Source organism: Pangasianodon hypophthalmus, chromosome 29, assembly GCF_027358585.1.
Source record: "Pangasianodon hypophthalmus isolate fPanHyp1 chromosome 29, fPanHyp1.pri, whole genome shotgun sequence".
NCBI classification, from domain to species: domain Eukaryota; kingdom Metazoa; phylum Chordata; class Actinopteri; order Siluriformes; family Pangasiidae; genus Pangasianodon; species Pangasianodon hypophthalmus.
In genome coordinates this window covers 3,572,649-3,590,208 of record NC_069738.1, presented here as the reverse complement: position 1 = coordinate 3,590,208, position 17,560 = coordinate 3,572,649, and the positions used below count along the sequence as shown (strand labels likewise).

At 37.1% G+C, this 17,560-nt stretch overlaps 2 protein-coding genes across 6 annotated transcripts in view; both read left to right on the top strand.

Annotated features, from left to right (window-relative positions):
• LOC128317066 (NACHT, LRR and PYD domains-containing protein 12-like) overlaps positions 1-17,560 on the top strand; it is a 215,553-nt gene that overhangs the window by 140,284 nt on the left and 57,709 nt on the right. The window lies entirely within an intron of this gene.
• The window catches only part of LOC113534414 (uncharacterized), a 272,572-nt gene continuing 255,088 nt past the window's right edge, over positions 77-17,560 (top strand). Inside the window, exons 1-3 of one of the 2 annotated variants that reach the window (XM_053231329.1) lie at positions 102-216; positions 2,142-2,213; positions 3,597-3,852. In XM_053231329.1, the coding sequence (XP_053087304.1) occupies positions 3,800-3,852 (53 nt within the window). In that variant the 5' untranslated portion in view covers positions 102-216; positions 2,142-2,213; positions 3,597-3,799. Of the gene's footprint in view, positions 217-2,141; positions 2,214-3,596; positions 3,853-17,560 lie in introns of both variants that reach the window. The other variant, XM_053231328.1, reaches the window with a different exon arrangement.

The following is a 17,560-nucleotide window of genomic DNA, read 5'->3' as shown; positions in this document are numbered from 1 at the left end:
GCTTTTTCTATTTGAAGTTCATCTAAAGAAGCCGAATCAAAGAGTCGATTCATTTCCTGAACGACACATCACCGGAAGTGAGTCAGTTTTTCTAAAGTGAAAGTGTTTGTGTCTCAGCCGCGACTCCATTTTGAGGAGCGGCAGGAAAAGTAAATAAACTTCAACACCAGGCGGAAACGGTGATATTAATGTCACACAACGTGGATTTCTGACTAAGTGAGTGGTTTCTTTAATATTTAAAACGCTTTTATAATGTATTGAAGTCTAAAAGTCTAGAATGTAGTGAAGTGTAAAAGCAGTAAGAAAAGTGCGTCATGGCGGACTGAAGGCAGTGAGAAGCTGTTGTTTATCAGCTGTGGAGCTACTACAGATATATACACCAGCTCTTTTCTTTTCTCAATAATGAAACGTTCAAAAGCTTTTGTAACCTGAAATTTTAAACAGTTGAATTATTTTAACCCGAATTTTTGACAGCTTGAAATGTTTTAATCTGGATTTAAAAAAAAAACGTGGTAGAAACGTGTAATAGCGTGTGAAGTGATCACGAGGCACGAGAGAGAGAGAGAGAGAGAGAGAGAGAGAGAGAGAGAGAGAGAGAGAGATGCACATAAGCACTAACTACATTGTGTAGAATGAGAAGGTCACTGCATATGGTGGACTGTCATCATTCTTAATAGTTGTTTTCTACATTGATGAACTTGACTGGATGCTAATGATATTTACGTAGCAGGGCTGGACTGGGACAAAAAAATCGGCCCTGGCATTTTTTTCACTTCCATATATATATAAATATTCCCAAAAAAAAGAAGCTTAAAGTCAAAGTATTTACTAAATTAATTTTAATTTATTTAATAAAATATAAGTATGTAACTGTGTACAACATATACTAGAATTTAAAATGTTGCCAGTAATCTCAGTAATAGAAGAATAAGAGAGGAAGGCAGAGAATAAGTTAATAAATAATCAATTATCAAACACAGTGATTATCACTGTAAAGCTGCTTTGAAACAATTTGTATTGTAAAAAGCACTATATACATAAAGATGACTTGATTACAGTACCGGTATCTTTATTATTGAAACTTAAGTATTTGCAAAAATGGCGTGTGCATATCACTCCAGTTAAGCTCTAAATCTTCTCTTCATACAAATGAGGACAGCCTTTAGGAGAGATGGTGGAGGTTGGGGGTCACACAGACAAAGGTGAGATTCATTTGACTGAGGAATCACAGGAAATACATGATATGCATTATTCAAATACTTTATTGCTATGACAATAACCACATGGTTTAAAAACACACAATCCCTATATTGTCCCAATCATTTGTTTGTTTCCACGTTTCACCAGCCACTCACGACGTTTCTGCTGTTTATTCTGCTACAGCCAGAGCTGCTATTGTCAAGGGGTTTCCTGGAGCTATGAATTGGTTTTAAACTTTCAGTGAGAGAACGCATTGGCCCATGGAAACCTCCATGAACACACTTGACTTTGCCAAAAAAAAGCGTGGGGGAGGAATTTGTGTTTTATTAAAAAGTGTTTCTGTATTCTACACTCATGGTTAGATGCCTCTGTTTCCCCTACTTGCGAGTCCCTGTTATCAAGCTCCTCACCGAGTCAGCTACTCTCCTCTCCTCCTCCTGCTTGTCCCTTTGACCCGCATCACTCACAGCAGAGCGAGTCTGTTGCTGATAACGCTGCTGTGAAAGTTTCTGACCTGCAGACGAGGAAGAGGCTACTGCTGCAGCAGCCCCTACAGACAACATGTCGGTAATCTTCGCACATCTCGCGGCCTCCGCCTCCAAACTTTTGAGCTTCTTTCCCCTGAGCTTTTCAGCACCACCTTATCAGAACCCTTATCGCTCCGTCTATGGCGCATTGTGATGGGCCGGTCCTTGGGGGAAAAAAATAAAAATAAAAAATAACATTGTACCGGCCCGATAGTGCGTCGACCCACAGGGAAAATGCCCGGTATGCCAGATTACCAGTCCAGCACTGCTACCTAGTCATTTCTAAGTTCATCTAAAAGGGCCAGCTCAAAGAGTCGATTCGTTTGCGAATCACTCGTGAATCACTCAGAATGAATCTTCATAATGAAGTGGAAGTGGAAGTGTTTCAGCCGCGACTCCATTTTGTTGCTGCAGGAAAATTAAATAAACTTCAACACCAGGCAGAAACGGTGATATTAATGTCACACAACATGGACTTCTGACTAAGTGAGTGGTTTCTTTAATATTTAAAACGCTTTTATAATGTACTGAAGTCTAAAAGTCTAGAATGTAGTGAAATGTAAAAGCAGTAAGAAAAGTGCGTCATGGCGGACTGAAGGCAGTGAGAAGCTGTTGTTTATCAGCTGTGGAGCTACTACAGATATATACACCAGCTCTTTTCTTTACTCAATAATGAAACGTTCAAAAGCTTTTGTAACCTGAAATTTTAAACAGTTGAATTATTTTAACCCAAATTTTTGACAGTTTGAAATGTTTTAATCTGGCTTAAAAAAAAAAACTAGTGGTAGAAAAGTGTAATAGCGTGTGAAGTGATCACGAGGCATGAGAGAGAGAGAGAGAGAGAGAGAGAGAGAGATTACTACAAGGTGTAAATCATTAATAAATCATTAATAAATAACTAAGAAATGAAGCCTCCCTCTATGAGCTCCCAGGTGTGTTGTGATTGGTCAGGAGTGAGTTTGATTAGAGTCTGACTTGTTTGCTGTTTCTGAGTATCCCGGATGTTTTCACTGAATTGCTTTACTTGAATTTTTCACTTCCTGAATTGTTTTAATGTGTATGTTTTATTATCTGTATTTTTATTTTTTACCCAACATTTTCAAATTTACACATGCTAGGCTAACAAAATATTAGAAAAAGAAATAAAGTATAGCCAGTTACTGATTGCAGATTCCTTCTCCTTAAGGTACAGGGCCAGGGGATGTTCATCCTCAAGCTCTTCACTGCAGTCTGGTGGTTTATCCATCTTCAAATGCACATAAGCACTAACTACATTGTGTAGAATGAGAAGGTCACTGCATATGGTGGACTGTCATCATTCTTAATAGTTGCTTTCTACATTGATGAACTTGACTGGTTGCTAATGATATCTATCTAGTCATTTCTAAGTTCATCTAAAAGGGCCAGCTCAAAGAGTCGATTCGTTTGCGAATCACTTGTGAATCACTCATAATGAATCTTCATAATGAAGTGGAAGTGTTTGAGTCTCAGCCTCGACTCCATTTTGTTGCTGTTGGAAAATTAAATAAACTTTAACACCAGGCAGAAACGGTGATATTAATGTCACACAACATGGACTGCTGACTAAAAGCGAGTTATTTCTTTAACATAAATGTCGTTATATTTTACTGACCTCATGTAGAAACAGCAGTAAAACCTCACTTCAGTGGAACCCGAAATCATCTACCCTGTAAAGCTGTTGTTTATCAGTTGTGTGTTATTTATTCGAGTTTCTCTCTTCCTTTTCTCATTAATTAAACATTCAGAGTGTTTGGGGAATTTAGCTTTATTAGTGTGGAACAGACATAATGTGTTTTGATGTTTGGCTGCTGACGAGTCGCTGTGTAAAACCTTTTATTTCATGTCCAGCATTTAGCAGATGCCCTTCTCCAGAGTGACTCATTCATCTCATTTATACACCTGAGAGGTTGAGGGTTAAGGGCCTTGCTCAAGGGCCCAGCAGTAACAGCTTGGCAGAGCTGGGATTTGAGCTCACAGCCATCTGAGCAGAAGTCCAGCATCTTAACCCCTGAGCTACCACACAAACTACCACAAGGTCCTAATATTCAAAAATGGAGACCCCAGAGTTGGACACAGATAATGTGACCCCGCCCTCAGAAAAGAGGTAAGCAACCATGTTCTAGTATTTTAGTCATTAAATGTTCAATATACGTAGTGAGTATATATGAAAAGAATAACTTAACAAAAACCTGTATGCGAACAATGAAAAGTTAGCAGTCACCACTTGAAAAAATGCTAGATTCTGTTCATTGTGAGTAAAATCATGTCTTTATAAAAATGAAACATGCAGTCAAACAAAGACTAGGCATGAGACAATACACTAAAGCCATGATACAAGACATATCCCTCTACAGGCTTCACAAGATGATAGTGATGAGACTGTGTCATTAGCAGCATTTTGATATTTATTGGTTTATGCTATACTTTAATTAGGCCCTAATGCTGCTGTAATACTTTCACTAAACATTTTAGAGTAATGAATATAAATAAATGTGCAGTTCAGTGTTTCACAGTGTCATGATGTGACAATAAAAGTAATAGTAATGGCTAACAAAATAATGAAAACAATCAATAACAAGTCAGTCAAAAACTGTAAAGGATGTATATAAAGGACTTCCTGTAATGTTGTACAGTAAACTCAAGAGAAGGAGATCAGACTCACCAGAACCCAGCTGTGTCTCCATGAAGAGTGATGAGTCTGTGGAGCTTCCTCTGAACTTTAGAAATGGAAACTCCTCATCTGTACCCAGGTAACATCCCATAGTTCTCATAGCTATAGTAACAGTTAATGGCTGTGCTACACAATCATTAGCAGCTGTTTTGATTTATATTACAGTTACTTTGTCTTCAGTGATACTACAAAAGTATTGATACTTAGAGTATCAGATTTAGTCGAAATAGTGTAAACATGTATTGAGGTCAAAATGGTCTTAAATGTTAAAACAAGAAATGCTAATATAAGCAAAAAAATAGGAAACAATATAATGACACTGGTAAAGTAGTTGCTGGAGTTTACTGAAGAAGAAAAGTTGATCAAGATTCATAAGGTGTAACTTTCCCCTATTATTAACATAATTTTTTTTTTTTTCTCAGTGGAGCTGACATAAAGCTATTTCATGGCACCGTTATAAATTTAAAAAGATTGTTCGATGGTAAGTTGTACCTCAAATGATTAAAATAACAAATTAGTGTCATCAGCGCTCCTACTGCCGTCTGACATCCACCTGAAATGCACAAGCGCGTCACACTTAGAAATTTAACTGTACAGATGAGGAAAACAATCCTGACTTTATTTTGTATATTTCCTCATCCCAAGCAATTAATTTGTGGTTACGCCACTATCTGCACAAAACACCACATGCTTCTGAATCGTTTTAGACGTGAGTGTGACTTACATCTCTTGCAGCACACAGGCGTTACTTCTAACCTGCATTTCAGACTGCGTTCAAGCCAACCGTGATAGAAACTGTAGTGCACATATACACAACGGTTTACAGTAACTATCTTTGCATGGCTTCACTTTGGATATCTGCTGTGAATTCTGGACAGTTTGAAAATGTTGAGCAGTAGTGTACTACGAGCCGTTTCAGTGTTCATTTTTTTCAAGTTCACGCAGGCCAAATGAAACAAGGCTGTGGACTGTTAAGTAAGTATGCTTCGAGGCAGTTAGGTTCCCACTCACAAACTTCTAGCTCTCTATGCTACTACCTCTGCTGCTGCTGCCTAGTGTGTAAGAATAATGAATATTAAACAGAAATATTATGGTTTATGATATGATACAAATTTATCTCACCAGTATTTTGTATCCAGATTTGCAAGACAGTGAAATTCTGTGTCATGTCCATTATATAATGTTGTGCAGAAAATTCCAGAGAAAGAGATCAGACTCGGCAGCACCCAGCTGTGTCTCCATGAAGAGTGATGAGTCTGTGGAGCTTCCTCTGAACTTTAAAAATGGAAACCCTTCATGTGCACACAGGTAACATCCCATAGTTCTCATAGCTAAAGTCACTGCAGAGAAAAAGGCCGTGTTACACATTCTTTTATCCAGTCCAGTGTCATTAGCAGCTTCTTGATATTTATTGGTTTAAGCTTTACTTTACTTTAATTAGGCTCTAATGCCGCTGCATGAATATCAATAAATGTGCAGTTCAGTGTTTCACAGTGTCATTATGTGATAATAAAAGTAATAGTAATGACTAACAAAATAATGAAAACAATCAATAACAGGTCAGTCAAAAACTGTAAAGGATGTATATAAAGGACTTCCTGTAATGTTGTACAGTAAACAACAGAGAAGGAGATCAGACTCACCAGAACCCAGCTGTGTCTCCATGAAGAGTGATGAGTCTGTGGAGCTTCCTCTGAACTTTAGAAATACAGACTCCTCATCTGTACACAGGTAACATCCCATAGTTCTCATAGTTAAAGTCACAGTTAATGGCTGTGCTACACAATCATTAGCAGCTGTTTTGATTTATATTACAGTTACTTTGTCTTCAGTGATACTACAAAAGTATTGATGCTTACAGTATCAGATTTAGTCGAAATAGTGTAAACATGTATTGAGGTCAAAATGTCTTAAAAGTTAAAACAAGAAATGCTAATATAAGCAAAAAAAAGGAAACAATATAATGACACATAATAATAATAATAATAATAAACATTAAGGAATTCTAAATAGGAAATAGAAATTGTGTAAAATAATATGATATATGTAAAAACCAGGTTATAAAATGTAATAAAACAGAAGCATGTATTCAAAACTGATTCTAAAATTAATAAACGCTCTGCATTTCAGGAGACCCTTTATATGAACACAGGCAATGACTATTTACCAAAGATCATATAACTGACATTACTGTATTTATTAATAATAATGAAAATCAGCATTTTCCTTCAGCCTAAACTTCTCCCAAAAACATGTAAGTAGGTCTAGTGATAATTAAATTGTGCCTATGTGTGATGGACTGAAGTCTCATCCACATTGCAGTAGAATTCTAGATAGAGTTACAGATTTTTATACCTGTGAAACTTTCTAGCAGGCTTTTTTTTTTTGTTAATAAATATTTATTATTAGATACATAAAATAAATAAAATAAGTATTTGCATTTATTTAGAACATGTTATCTGTTCATTCTGAATGATGTTCTGTTATATCCCTAATGAGCAAATACCCCTCCAAAAGTATTGGAACAGCAAGACCAATTCTATTGTTTTTGCTATACACTGAAGACATTTGGGTTTGAGGTTCATCTAAAGATGAGTATGAGGCAATAAATCAGAATTTCAGCTTTCAGTTCCTGAAAGCTAAGGTGCTGTGTTCTAAGTTGTTTAACACACCTAGATGTAAATATCAGGACATGAAAGCTGAAATTCTCATCTGTTGTCTCATACTCATCTTTTGCTCTCAAACTCAAATGTGTTCAGTGTACAGCAAAAACCGAAGAACTGGCTTTGTTGTTCCAATACTTTCGGAGGGGACTGTAGCAAGAAAAAAACTAGAAACCCTAAAATTAAAATGGGCACATTTTTTTCTCCAGGTCCACAGTGTTGGTGATGTTGTATTTAGCACGGTGTTCACTAAATATTAATGCACTTACTACAATTATTGTAGTAAAATTAGGACTAGAAATATTTAGACTACAGTATTAAAGTGATGAGAGTTACATTTTTAACAGCTATAGTATTTGTTCCCAGAGTTCTACAGAAGTCAGGAGACAGAAGAGAAAAGAACATCACAGCTACAGGGTAAAAGCCAACAACATGACTGTGACACTGACACACTGACATTACATCCCTCTGTTTTTTTCCTACATGATTAGATTAAATTAAACATACTACTGAATTAAGCAAATCCTTAAACTCCAGTAATTAGACCCCATGTCTCACCATGTCTTCCTACTTCACCCTGTCACAGACACGACCCAGAATCTGCTGCTGTAAATGAATTCCAGAAAAAGTTCAAATTAAATCTGATGAAGAAATTTCAGTGTTTAAATGGAGTGATAATAAACCAGGAAAACCGAACACTCCTGAATGAGATCTACACAGAGCTCTACATCACAGAGGGAGACAGTGGAGACATCAATAAAGAACATGAGGTGAGACAGATCGAGGCAGCATCCAGGAGAACAACAACAGAGGAAACACCAATCAAATGCAATGACATCTTTAAGCCCTTATCTGAACAAGACGAACCCATCAGAACTGTGCTGACGAAGGGAGTCGCTGGCATCGGAAAAACAGTCTCCGTGCAGAAGTTTATTCTGGACTGGGCTGAAGGGAAAGCTAATCAGGACCTCCACCTCATATTTCCACTTCTTTTCAGAGAGCTGAATTTGATGAAGGACCAAAAACTGAGTCTGATGGATCTCCTTCATGTCTGTTTTAAAGAAACAAATGAAACAGAAATGTCCAGTGTGAAAAAGGTTCTGTTCATTTTTGATGGATTGGATGAGTGTCGTTTTCCTTTGGATTTCCAGAACACAGTGAGTGTGTGTGATGTAAATGAATCAGCATCAGTCCATGTGCTGCTGATAAACCTGATCAAAGGGAATCTGCTTCCCTCTGCTCTCATCTGGATCACTTCCCGACCAGCAGCAGCTGATCAAATCCCCTCTGAGTATGTCCATCGAGTCACAGAGGTACGAGGGTTCGATGACCCACAGAAGGAGGAGTACTTCAGGAAGAGAATCAGTGATCAGAGCCTGGCCAATAACATCATCACACACCTGAAGTCATTAAGAAGCCTCTACATCATGTGCCACATCCCAGTCTTCTGCTGGATTTCATCTACTGTTCTAGAGAGAATGTTGGGTGAAGCAGAGAGTGGAGAGATCCCCAAGACTCTGACTCAAATGTACACACACTTCCTCATCATTCAGACAAACATCATAAGAGAAAAGTACTCAAAGAAGCAGGAGAGTGATGAAGAAATGCTTCTCAAACTGGGACAACTGGCTTTTCAGCAGCTGCAGAAAGGCAACCTGATCTTTTATGACGAAGACCTGAGACAGTGTGGCATTGATGTGACAGAAGCAGCAGTGTACTCAGGTGTGTGTACGCAGATCTTCAGAGAGGAGTTTGGGCTTCACCAGAGTAAAGTGTATTGCTTCGTTCATCTGAGCCTCCAGGAGCATCTCGCAGCTCTGTATGTGCACCTGACATTCATGAAGGAAAAGAGAAATGCTCTTGTACAGAGTCGGGTCTTTAGGACAATTTCTGATGTCCACAAGAGTGCTGTACGTCAGGCCTTAGAATCTACATCTGGACATCTGGATCTTTTCCTCCGCTTTCTCCTGGGTCTCTCGCTGGAGTCCAATCAGAAACTCTTACATGCCTTAGTAACCCAGACAGGAAGTAGCTCCCAGACAGAAAATAGCGAAACAGTACAGTACATCAAGAGGAAGATCAGTAGAGATGTTTCTACAGAGAAATCCATCAATCTGTTCCACTGTCTGAATGAACTGGGTGACAGTTCTCTAGTGGAGGAAATCCAACGCTACCTGAAATCTGGAAAACAAAGAAAACTCTCTTCTTCACAGTGGTCTGCTCTGGTGTTTGTGTTACTGAGTTCAGCACAGGAGCTGGAGGAATTTGACCTGAGTAAATATACCAGTACAGATAAAATAAGAGAAGAGATTGTTGTGAAGGTGATGCCTGTGATTGCAGCATCAAGGAAAGCAATGTAAGTAAAGCTGAATATAACTGTTATACTGTTACACTGTTAAGAGAACAAATCAAATGTCTTAGCTGGTCAGATGAATCTAACTCTTCAAGACACTTTAGACTTTCCTTTCTCCTCTTATAAACATTTTAGATCAGACTCTCTTGCTTTTCCGTTTGGCATCTCAGACCTTTTACTCCATGTTTATACAAAGCTGTCTGTGATGATGTACGCAGCCAAAAACTCCAGTAAAGCCGAATGAACTCTGAATGTGAATTATTATTACTATTATTATCATTATTATTATTATTATTGTTATTATTATTATTACAGCATTTAAGTAAATTGTGTAGCTGATGTTTGTGTTTTGAAACTGAGACGTTGCAGTGAAAGCTTTCAGGACCTGTTTGATAATTTGCATCATTGTTAGTTCATTGTGTGTTATTTCCTTCAGTATCAGGTGTGATACAATTCAAGAAAGAAGTTGGTCAGCTCTGGCCTCAGTGCTCAACTCAGATACCTCCAATCTGAGAGAACTGCATCTGACTGTGAATACACTGGATCTGTCTGGGAATAAACTAGGAGACTCAGGAGTGAAGAATCTCTCTGCTCTGTTGGAGAATCCTCACTGTAAAGTGAAACAGCTGAGGTAAGATCTTCTCTCTGAGAGTCACAGTAGCTCACTAAAAGTTGCAGTTAAGAGTTGTATACAGTGTTGTTTTTCAGCTTAAGTGTGCTGTAACAGTACAACATAGAGAACAAATATATTAGTCATTAAAATTATCACTTATTCTTTAAACTAATAATTAAATGCACTTAGAATTAGATACATATGTATAAAAAATACAGTTAAACAGTATTTTGTAAAACATGAACCAGCAATACCTTTACACCACTTGCAGATGATTAAATGTCAGTAATTCTCAGTAACAGCAGTAATAATTGGTCAGTGTTAATAATGACTTGTGATTGGACAAGTGAAGGGAGACAGTCCAACACACACATCATCTTTAAAGCAAGTATTAATCCAAGATGAAAATCTGTTGATGAAGTGTGTGTCATTGTGTCTCTGCAGCTTGTGTTGTTGTCCTCCATGTTGTTCAACTTTTTTGTTGGACTTTGCTTTTTTTCCTACTTCGGCAGAAGTCATCCCGCTAATGTTATGAGACTCTTTCCATTTTATTGCCCCGATGTAAATATTTTGGTTTTACTTTAGAGAATTATCAATACGTATCTTAACCACTCATTTCAGTTTGATAGTTATAAGAGTCATCGGGACTTTTGTGTTTAATTATATGGCAGTGTTCCGTCGTAGTGGCGCGGTGTTTTTGAGTGTATTTATATTTCACTTATGACGTCCTACTGATGATACTGACTGTCACAATAATGTGAAGCACTTAATTTTATTACTATTACTATTATACATTATTTCATTTTCACTCTTATCATTGTTCTTTTTTTCTGTGACTAAGAGGCTGGGCGGAGGCTGGTATGTTGGACACGAAAGTGGCTCTCCCCTGCCATAATTTAATGTATGGCATATCTTGCAGTGCTCGTTACATCCACCATGTTCGTTTAGGTGGCTGGGGTTGGGGACCTAGCAGACATATTTTGTTCATGTGCCTTATCTTTTTCTTTGTTTATTTTAAACATGATTATCTTAATTTATCTGGAGCTGCGTTCTCAATGCCTCACCTAAGTTTCCTTATGGCTGACACCAGCTCAATGGGAAAGGTAGGGTGCATGGTTCATTTTGTTAACTGGAATGTTAAATCTTTGAATCATCCTGTGAAATGGAAAAGGGTACTCTTACACCTTGACCATCTAAAAGCAGACATAGTATTTCTTCAGGAGACTCATCTCCGAGTGGTGGACCAGATTAGATTAACAGGAGGATGGACAGGGCAAACATTTCATTCAAGTTTTAATTCCAAAGCAAGAGGAGCAGCAATTATAATACGTAAGAATGTACCATTTGTAATGTATAGACTCAGATCCCACGGGGTGATATATCATTGTGGTGGGGAGACTGTACGGGCTCCCCATTATTTTAATGAACATTTATGCTCCAAACTGCGATGACAATACTTTCTTTACTCAGGCTTCCTCCCGAATTTCCAGTATAGACACTTACCACCTTATCTTAGGGGGTGACATGAATTGTGTCCTTTCTACAAAGTTAGATCGCAGTTCATCTAGAGCATCCCCTGAATCCAAATCATCTCAAACAATTAATCTCTTCCTACAGACATATGGTTTAACTGAGATTTGGCGGTTCTGAAACCCTACTTCTAGGGGCTATTCCTTTTTTCTTCGGTTCATAACTCATTCTCACGTATCGATTATTTTTTTATTGTTGATAGACTTCTCCATATGATTGTTGATTGTGAATACCACTCTATAGTCATTTCGGACCATGCCCCTTTGAAAATGAAGTTATGCATTCCAGGCGTAGAACCTGGATACCGCCCATGGAGGTTCAATCCCCTTCTTCTTTCAGGTGAAGTTTTAGTGAATTTTATTAAATCAGAGATTGACCTCTTTTTGTCTCATAATAAGACGCCCGGGATGTCTTTCTTAACAATTTCATTTCAACAGATCATTTCATTTCAACAGATCGTTTCGTATGGTTCAATGCAAAGGAAAGCCACCATGGAGCGTCTTAGAAAGCTAACTGATGATATTTTGAAGTTAGATATTAGATACAGCCACTCACCATCGGATGACATAGTTAAACGATGTCTGATGGTTAAGACGGAGTTTGATCTTCTTTGGACACGTCAGGCAGAGAACCTTATATTAAAATCGAGACAAATGTCCTAAGAACATGGGGAGAGGGCTGGGAAAATTTTAGCATATCAGTTGCATCAGAAAGCGTCCAATCAGTATATATTGGAGATTAGTGATGAACAAGGTAAAAAAACACACAGATCATATAGAAATAAATTCATGCTTTTTACTACTCTGCCCTTGACACTTCTGAGCCTCCAGATGATAAATCACTAGATACATTTTTTCATAATGTGGAGATCCCCAAGTTAAACCCAGATTTAGCATCCGACCTAGAGAACGATATTTCGTTGAAGAGATTATAGATGCAACTAGAGATGTACATTTTCTGAAGAAAATGTGAGTGGTGCTTGCCGTGGCGAAACTCGGCACTAGGCACTAATACTAAACCCTGTTCGTCTTAGAATCATGTTAACCACATGTTAACAACATGCTAATTGTGTTAGCATTATGCTAGCAACATTTTGACACAATTAACATGTTCTTAACATGAAATTAGCATGATTAGCATGTTGCTATCATGATGCTAACATGTTTTTAACAAGACGCTAACATGATTTATATGATGCTAACAATATGCTAACATTATTAGCATTGTTAGCATGATTAGCATGTTGCTAGCACGATGCTACCATGTCTTTAGCACATCCAGAGTGGCGGGCTGAGCAGAACGAGCCCGCACCCATGTCTCTATGACACTGTGATGCAGAGTTATGTGCAATTCAAAATCCCTATGTTATCTCTATGGGACAACTGTGGGGCCCTGTTGCCCCAGGGGTATGACATGTACCCCACTGCGGGGCATGTTCTCACACAGGCTGCCAGCCTCTTCGAATGTGGCGAGTCTCATGTGTCTATGACTTTGTGATGCAGAGTTTTGTTCACTGCAATGTCCCCATGTTATCTCTATGGGCCAAATCCCCATGTTATCTCTATGGGGCAAATTTAGAGCGAATAATAATAACAATAATAATAAAAATATAATAAGTATGCGAGATTATAATAGTGAGCTTGCTTCACAAGCACCACTAATTAGAAGTATGCAGTGTGGCAAGTCACCGGGGCCAGATGGCTTTCCATCTGAGTTATTTAAAAAAAAATTTCAGATACATTTGTCCCTTTGCTCCTTACTGTATTTAAAGAATCACTGTCTTCAAATTCTCTCCCTCCAACTATGCGTGAAGCGACCATTTCTCTGTCTCTGAAGAAAGATAAGTGTCCCTCTCAGTGCAGCTCGTATCGACCGATCTCCCTTCTAAACGCAGATGTTAAAATCTTTGCAAAACTGCTAGCCCGGCGTCTTGAAGTGCTCGCCCCCTCCATAATTTCTTCAGATCAGCCTGGTTTTATAAAAATAAATATTTTGTATGCTCCCTCTCCACCCGACATACCAGAGATTATAATATCGCTCGATGCTGAAAAGGCCTTTGATCGGGTGGAGTGGGACTGTCTTTTCCACACACTAGAAAAATTTGGATTTGGGCCCAATTTTATATCATGGATTAAAATCCTTTATTCCTCCCCAATGGCAGCGGTTCGCACCAATAATAATCGGTCTGCCTTGTTTGGTTTGCAAAGAGGCATCAGACGGGGCTGCCGGCTGTCTCTGATTCTGTTTGCCATTGCAATCGAGCCACTAGCCATAGCTATACGGCAAGATAGTACTATTAAAGGAATTCGTAGAGGGGATATAGAGTGTAGAATTTCACTTTATGCTGACGATTTGCTGTTGTATTTGTCAGAACCATTGCGGGGCCTCCCTAAATTATTGAACATATTAGAAAGATTTAGTAAGATATCTGGCTACAAAATAAATCTTCAAAAAAGCGAGTTAATGCCAATTAATGAAGCTGCTACACGTATTCCTTTCAATTCGATTCCTTTCAAAGTTACTAGGAAAAAAATTAAATATTTGGCAATCTGGACTACACATAATTATAAGGACCTTTACAAAGCTAACTTCTTGCCCTTAATAGATGCTTTGAAACAAGATATTAAACGCTGGGGTTTGCTGCCTCTCTCTCTGAGCGGAAGAATTAATACCATCAAGATGAATGTATTGCCTAAGTACCTATATTTGTTTCAAAATCTTGCTATTTTTTTGACTAAATATTTCTTCAACTCCATAGATAAAATTATATCATCATTTATTTGGAATAATAAAAACCCTCGGATTCGGAAAAGTATTTTACAACAGCCTCGTACCCTAGGCGGCATGGCACTTCCCAATTTTATATTTTACTACTGGGCAGCAAATATCAGAGGACTGACTTAGTGGATGAGGGACAGTAATAGCCCTGATGAGCCTAAATGGCGTAGTTTGGAGAAATTCTCCTGTGAACCCTATTCCCTATTTTCTTTATTGTGTTCTGAACTCCCAATGCATGAACCTGCTTCTCACTACTCCTCTAATCCTGTGGTGACACAATCTCTAAGAATATGGAATCAATTTAGAAAATCGTTTTCCCTTTGCAGCCTCTCCTTATGCGCTCCATTAAGTACACTGCAAAAAATAACTATCTAAATATAAGAAACAAATGCATGATTTAAGAAGATAATTACACTTGGTAAGATTTCTTGAAATAAGAAAACATATCTAGGCTTTAGAAAAGAACAAAATGTCTTAAAATAAGCATTAAAACACTTATTCCAAGCAGTGTATCTAGTTTAATTAACTTAAAACTAGCTTTTTAATTAATTTTTAAACAGTTTGCTTATCTTAATTTGTGTGAAAATATCTTAAAACTAGAGCTACTAAATAAGATAATTCCTCTTAATTCAAGAATTATTATTATATATTCTGACTTAAAATGAGACAAAGCATTTACACTTAAAACAAGGTTATTAAAATCAAGATCACACATACATATTGTCAACAATTATTTATTCAGTTGAAGACGCTTGTAACACACAGTAGTTGCCGTGCAAAACCAAAGCAAAATCATTACTTGCTGATTCTCAAAATACCAGGCAACAGAGTTTATAGATGCTGAAAAGCTCCTCGATCCGAAGTCATATTATCCAGTCAGTTTCAAAAACAGTGTGTATGTATTGACAAATTATAATCTGGAAGATGTCATTGCACTTAAAACTGGAAATTAAAAACCCTACTGGATAAATGGAAAGAGTGTGGTGACTTAATACTGCAGAGTCTTATAATTTGTTGTTAGGTTGTAAATAAATGTGTTGGCGTTGACATAAAACAAGCATTTGGAATAAATAATACTAATGAACAAGTCCTAAGTGTGATTATTGAGCATTTTTTACTGGGCAACCTTAAAACCAGTTATTACAGCTAAAACAAAGTCTTAAAAGATACAAGGCCTCAAATGATGCCTGTGATGGTAAATAAGCTTAATTTGCAGGTAAAATAACTAACTTTAAGCTTTGCTAACTAAGTGAGAAAAAAAAGATAAATAATCTTAAAACAATCATAATAATCTTACATGATCTGCTCTTGCATAGTATTTTATTCTTAAAATAAAGTCAATAAGATTTTATGGCTAGAAATAAGATTGTAAGTCTTGACTAGATGAGGAGTTTTTGCAGTGTAAAAACCACGTTTACTCCTTCAATAATAGATAAAGCCTTTGATATCTGCGTAAAGAATGGGATACATACATTACAAAATCTCTTTATAGGTAACAATTCTGCATCCTTTGACGAGCTGGTTAATAGATTTAAGATTCCCGGGTTCCATTTTTTTAGATATCTGCAAGTGTGAAATTTTTTGGTTTCATTTTTTGGTTGTTTTCCTTTATATCCCCCTACATCTTTATTAGATTCTATTTTTAAGCTAAGAAAGGAGCTAAAACAAATTATAGGTCAAATTTATAACCTCCTGAATCAGCATAGCCTGACCAATTTAGATCATTTAAAGAGTGAATGGGAGAAAGATTTGAATGAACAAATTTCTGATGTAACTTGGCAAAAAATTATTAAACGGATTTACTCATCATCTATACGTCAGCACCATGTGGTACAATTTAAGGTTGTACGTCGGCTTCACTGGTCAAAGGTTAGGTTATCTAAATTTAGACCAGAGCTAGATCCCATGTGCCATAGGTGCAGGCAAGCACCTGCAAGGCTTTTACATATGTTCTGGACATGCCCAAGATTGTATAAATTTTGGAAGTGAATTTTTGATGCATTTTCAGAAATAATAGGAATGCCAATAGCTCCATCTCCTTTTATAGCTCTATTTGGTGTCACTGCACAAAACATGCACCTAAGCAGTTAGAACAGTAAATTGTTGGCCTTTTGTACACTACTTGCCAGAAGATTAATACTGTTTAAATGGAAAGACCCCCTTCCTCTGACTTTCTTTCATTGGATTAGAGAGATCATGCAATACCTTAAACTAGAAAAAATAAGATACTCTCTCCAGGGGTCTACCCAGAGACCAATCTAGCAACCCTTCTTGTCATTTGTTGAAAAAATATGAAATAGAGAATACAGTCCCAAAAAAAGTATAGTTTTTTTTTTGTTGGTTTTTTTTTTGTGCTTAATTATCTGCATTCTCATTGTCCATATTAATGTTGATTGTTGTTATTGGAATTACTCCTTCTGTTTATTTGTTTTTATTTATTTATTTGTTTGTTTATTTCTCTTTGCTTCTTTTCTTTGTTTAATGTAATTCATATGTATGTCTGATGGGTAGAGGGATGAGTCATGTTGGGGTTCTGATTGTATATATTGTACTGTTCTGGTCACTTTTGACTTTTTTTTTTTTTTTGCTTATTATAAAATTTTGAATAAACAGACCTTTAAAAAAAAAAAAAAAAAAATCAAGCCACTATGAAAAGGGTTGCCAGATCTGCTTTACAGAATCAGCCCAGTGGACTTATCAGTCTCATACTTCCTTTTTTCCCTCTGGGGAACAGAGGCCACTGACGACCTTCTGCCATCTAACACAGTTGTTCGCTAACCACTCCAGTTGTTTTCACTCCTATCGACGCCCAAAGTATTATCTTAATGACTTTGTGATTTATCGATCTTTTAGTACAGCAGTGTGTAAGTGTTTGTGTGAGCCAAACCGAACTCCAATTTTCTGCTGGATTTCCAAAAGTCTCTGAAAGACTGATTTTCTTTCTACTTGCTTGAATTATTAGGTTTATTTGTTTTAATTTATGGGTTTGGATTGGCATGCTTTTTAATATTTTTTAATAAATTCCAATAATATAAAATCACTGTTTTTCACAAATGTTGTCAATAGTGCTCTTGGTTCCTGACCTAGTGAACCAGCATGAGGATGTGTTTTTGATAGAAACTCCAAAGCACTTCTATAAGTCACTCTGGATAAAGGGTTCTGCTAAACGCTGTAAACACGTTAAAGATAAGCAATTTAAACTCA